The sequence below is a fragment of the Diaphorina citri genome, unplaced genomic scaffold (assembly GCF_000475195.1).
Source record: "Diaphorina citri unplaced genomic scaffold, Diaci psyllid genome assembly version 1.1 scaffold8537, whole genome shotgun sequence".
In the NCBI taxonomy this organism is placed as follows: domain Eukaryota; kingdom Metazoa; phylum Arthropoda; class Insecta; order Hemiptera; family Psyllidae; genus Diaphorina; species Diaphorina citri.
In genome coordinates this window covers 1-4,033 of record NW_007385912.1, presented here as the reverse complement: position 1 = coordinate 4,033, position 4,033 = coordinate 1, and the positions used below count along the sequence as shown (strand labels likewise).

Sequence of the window (4,033 nt, the reverse complement as noted above, 5' to 3'; positions counted from 1 at the left end):
AGTGTAAAAGAGTGTGTTACCGAGACTGAGCTTTAAACAGCGCTGCTGATACTGAGTTTCGCTCTTTCAAAACTCTATTGTGAAGCGCAGCTAGTAAATTCCTTGGCCAAAATGCACGTGGATACAATTCGATGCGGCTCGTTCCGGTTATTTTACCTACCCACTGAACTCGGACATATAACCCTTATTTCCCTCTTGCCGAGATCAGAACTAAAATTTAGTAATGTACTTTCATTTTAGTTTTTTAGTTTAGTTCTTCTATTATTTGACTTATATTTGTTTAATCCATCCATGTATCCATGACTAAAAGAGGATTAGTGCTAGCTTATTTGATGCCCGATTTTTTCAAAGGGCCCTCCTGCCTGGGTCGAACGCCAGGCGTACCCTTAAAGTGTTAGAAAAAGAAATACGGAACACAGTTATACGAATATACTTCTAAGAAGAATTACTAAGTCGAGAAAGACGATATGTTAAACAGTAATGCTCATAAACAGTATCGGTACGAGCAGGGAATCTACAGAGAGTCTTCGTACTTTAACAGCTGATACTTTTTAACTAAAAAAATCCCCCAAAAAACAGTTTTTTTTTTTTTGTTTTTTGGCTTTATGGTTTTCTGGACAAAATTTGCACCACCATTTTCGTGTTCCTGGTAAAAAGACCTTTAATTTGATATATAGGTCGACCAGGTTTGGATAAGTCCTTCTATGGGGACAGACAGACAGACAGACCGAGCGAGCGAGCGAGTGACAGACACCGAGGCGAATACAATAGTCCGTCCCTTATACCTTTTTATTACTATTGTAATAGTAAAGGGAGGACGGACTAAAAAGTCAATGAAACCCTAAATCCTTTAAAATGAAATAACAAAATGAAAATAAATAAATAGAACAAAAAACCTCACCTTTTTGGTAACAAAAATGAGCAAGCTTCCCGTCGAAAGAAACTCAACCAGGTTGTGAGTGAGCCAAGTCAATTTTTGAGTCTGGGGTAGATTGATCACGACCTGCGTTATGTCTGTATTGGCCTCGCCTATATCGCCCTGAACTATTTTGATCGGATCAGTTAGCACATCTCGTGCCAACTTCTCGATTCGTTTTTTGAACGTGGCGGAAAACAGAAGGGTTTGACGGTTCGGCCGCACGTGATCACAGATCGATCTGACTTGAGGTTCTGTAGGAAAAATCAGAAATAATATAAGGAATTTTAATTGTGCTAAGTGTCGTTCCTCGCTTAATACAATACGCTAAATACAATATCGCAGGGGAATGCTGCAAGTATTCTTGGAGCTCTTCCCTCAGAGGGAAACTTCGATTCAGTTTTTTTTTAAATAAAGTTCATTAGCTTCCTTTTTATTTTGTAATATGCTAAATTTTATGACTTGGACTTGAACCACCAACCTCCAGAAAGTCGACCGCGCTAACCAGTACACCACTGAGGTTGGATATTACAATCGAATATGCCTTCTTCAAACGGACAGCACAGGGCTGAAAGGTGCCTTCTCGCACGATCTGACTTGAGGTTCTGTAGGAAAAATCAGAAATAATATAAGGAATTTTAATTGTGCTAAGTGTCGTTCCTCGCTTAATACAATATCGCAGGGGAATGCTGCAAGTATTCTTGGAGCTCTTCCCTCAGAGGGAAACTTCGATTCAGTTTTTTTTTAAATAAAGTTCATTAGCTTCCTTTTTATTTTGTAATATGCTAAATTTTATGACTTGGACTTGAACCACCAACCTCCAGAAAGTCGACCGCGCTAACCAGTACACCACTGAGGTTGGATATTACAATCGAATATGCCTTCTTCAAACGGACAGCACAGGGCTGAAAGGTGTCTAAACAAGCATGAATAGTTGTCACAAATGTCGTTTCTCAAGGCATACACTGGGCTAATTTTTGTGACTTGACTTGTGCTCGAATCCATTAAAATACTACCTGGAGCGGGTTTATATTACACAGATAAGTTGGTCTCGAAACCAGCTGCTTCTCTATCCGTCTTCTCCCTCTCGGGAGCTACTAAGGAACGTAGCAAATTACAGATCCCTCATTGAGAACCGCTTTGAAAAGAATTGATAGAATAATGAGAAAATAAGAGAAGTAGAGTACGGTAGGATAACACAAATGCTTGCTCCAAATCCGCACGTATCGAACATACCGATCAGCTGTCATCCAGCACTAGGAAGGTGGTTACGGCGCGGTAATTTGACCGTTTGGGTGCTGCCCAGGCTGTCACCCAGTCGGGTCGGATAATGCGTCGTACCTGGGGTCGCTAGGCCCAGCAATCGGTTTTCAGCCCCCCACTCGGACAAAGCTTCGACTGATCCACTTGGCTGCGCGCCCGCATAGGCAACGTACACTTCCAACGGTTGTGCCCGTTAGCCAAGACTCGCTTTGGCCTCGTGGTGGGTGAAATCGGGGGAGGAATATTGACACGACCCGATGTACTTGAGATAGGCCTATCATTAGCGTTTCGATATCCAGGAAGTGAGGGCGGTGCTGCAGGATGGGACTGCATGGCTTTTTATCCATTAGAGTCAGGCTCCCATGGTGTGAGTGGTCGACTGCTCTCACCTTGCACGCGGGAGGACCCGGTCGGATTCCCGGTGCGAGGAAGGAGAAGAGGATCAATGCAAATGAGTTGATTCCGGGTCACTGGCTGTTGCCGGCGCGCGCCCACTCAGCCTCGGAGTTGTGAGGAAACGAGAGGAAAAAGAAAAAGTAAAACTCCTACAATGCTGTTGGTGAGCACCCAAAGTTGTGAGATATATAGAAAACAAATCCGATCTCCATTCGGGGAGTGGTGAATCGTCGCTAACTACACATAATTCACTTACCTGTTGTGATAATTCGCGGGTAGGTGCCAGTATGAGACCCATAGGTCCATCCCCTGGCTCCAATTCCTTCTGGTCCATAATGTGAACCAGCATGGGCCAAATAAACGCCCCTGTCTTGCCACTACCCGTTTTGGCCACCCCTGAAACAATTAAAACAACATTATAACGAGCTAAACTTTAGCACCTGGCTAGCCTAGTCACCTGAAGATCTGATGAAATAAGTGAACTTATGTATAAGGCCAGTCTAGTTGGCTTGAAGAGGAACGGCCGTTATTCAGGGCCAAAATTCCGCACTAGCTCTTGTCTTGTAAGCACTAGGTCGCGGGTTTGATTCCCACCCGGGGCGAACTTTATCCTCAACACATAAGTTCGTTCTCGGAACGGCAAGCTTTCTACTATCCTGCCCTCCTTCACTCTTCGATTACCAAACGATAAGACCTTTGCTGTTACAGTTTCCTCTATCAAAACTTGAAAACTAGATAGAATATCAAAAAATAGATTCTCTTACCTATAATATCTCGACCAGACAGAGCAGCGGGCACAGCCTGTGCTTGAATAGGAGTGGGTGAGGTGTATTCGCATTTCCTTAATGCCTTCATCAGGACCTCATCAAACCCAAAATGTCCAAAACTAGACACCGGATAAGGAGGATCTGCCCCGGACACTGTGATTCCTGACTTGGCGCGTAACTCTTGCGCTTCTTGGGGAGTTAGGCGCGCTATGTCCTCGTGAGGTTGGTAGAAGTTTTTCTCCACTTCTTCATACACGATGGTCGAGTGATCGATGGGAGGGAGAGGGTCGATGTACTGGAACATAGGACAAGAGGGGGTTAATATTCGTAAAATGTATGATCAATTAGAGATCTGTAAAAAGTGAACAGCCTAGTTAGCGTTTGAATAACGCCCGGGGCGGACTATATCCTAAACAGATTAGGTTCGTTCTCGGAACGGCTGGTTTTCTTCTAACTTGTCCTAATTCTTTCTACGATTTCGGAGCAATAAGACCTCAGTAGTCACAGTTCCCTCTATCAAACTTCTAAAAAAAACCTGGAACTCGATTTTCTTACCTTGGACTTCTTAGGTGCAATTGGGTTTCCATCTTCATCATATTCCAGGTCTACATCAGAGTCGTTATCTTGAAGTCCTGCATTAGGATTCTCTTCCATGTACCTGTTCAAGTAGAATCAAATACATTTAGGATTT

The 4,033-nt window shown here is 43.5% G+C and overlaps 1 protein-coding gene across 1 annotated transcript in view; it reads right to left on the bottom strand.

Annotated features, from left to right (window-relative positions):
• Positions 1-4,014, bottom strand: part of LOC103522442 (ATP-dependent RNA helicase DDX42) — a gene marked incomplete at both ends in the record, with an annotated part of 11,092 nt that extends 7,078 nt beyond the window's left edge. The window contains 6 exons of the mRNA XM_008487545.2: positions 902-1,170; positions 1,496-1,521; positions 2,310-2,506; positions 2,832-2,971; positions 3,340-3,637; positions 3,898-4,014. Of these exons, the coding sequence (XP_008485767.2) occupies positions 902-1,170; positions 1,496-1,521; positions 2,310-2,506; positions 2,832-2,971; positions 3,340-3,637; positions 3,898-4,014 (1,047 nt within the window). The remainder of the gene's footprint in view (positions 1-901; positions 1,171-1,495; positions 1,522-2,309; positions 2,507-2,831; positions 2,972-3,339; positions 3,638-3,897) is intronic.
• Between the last annotated feature and the right edge of the window lie 19 nt (positions 4,015-4,033).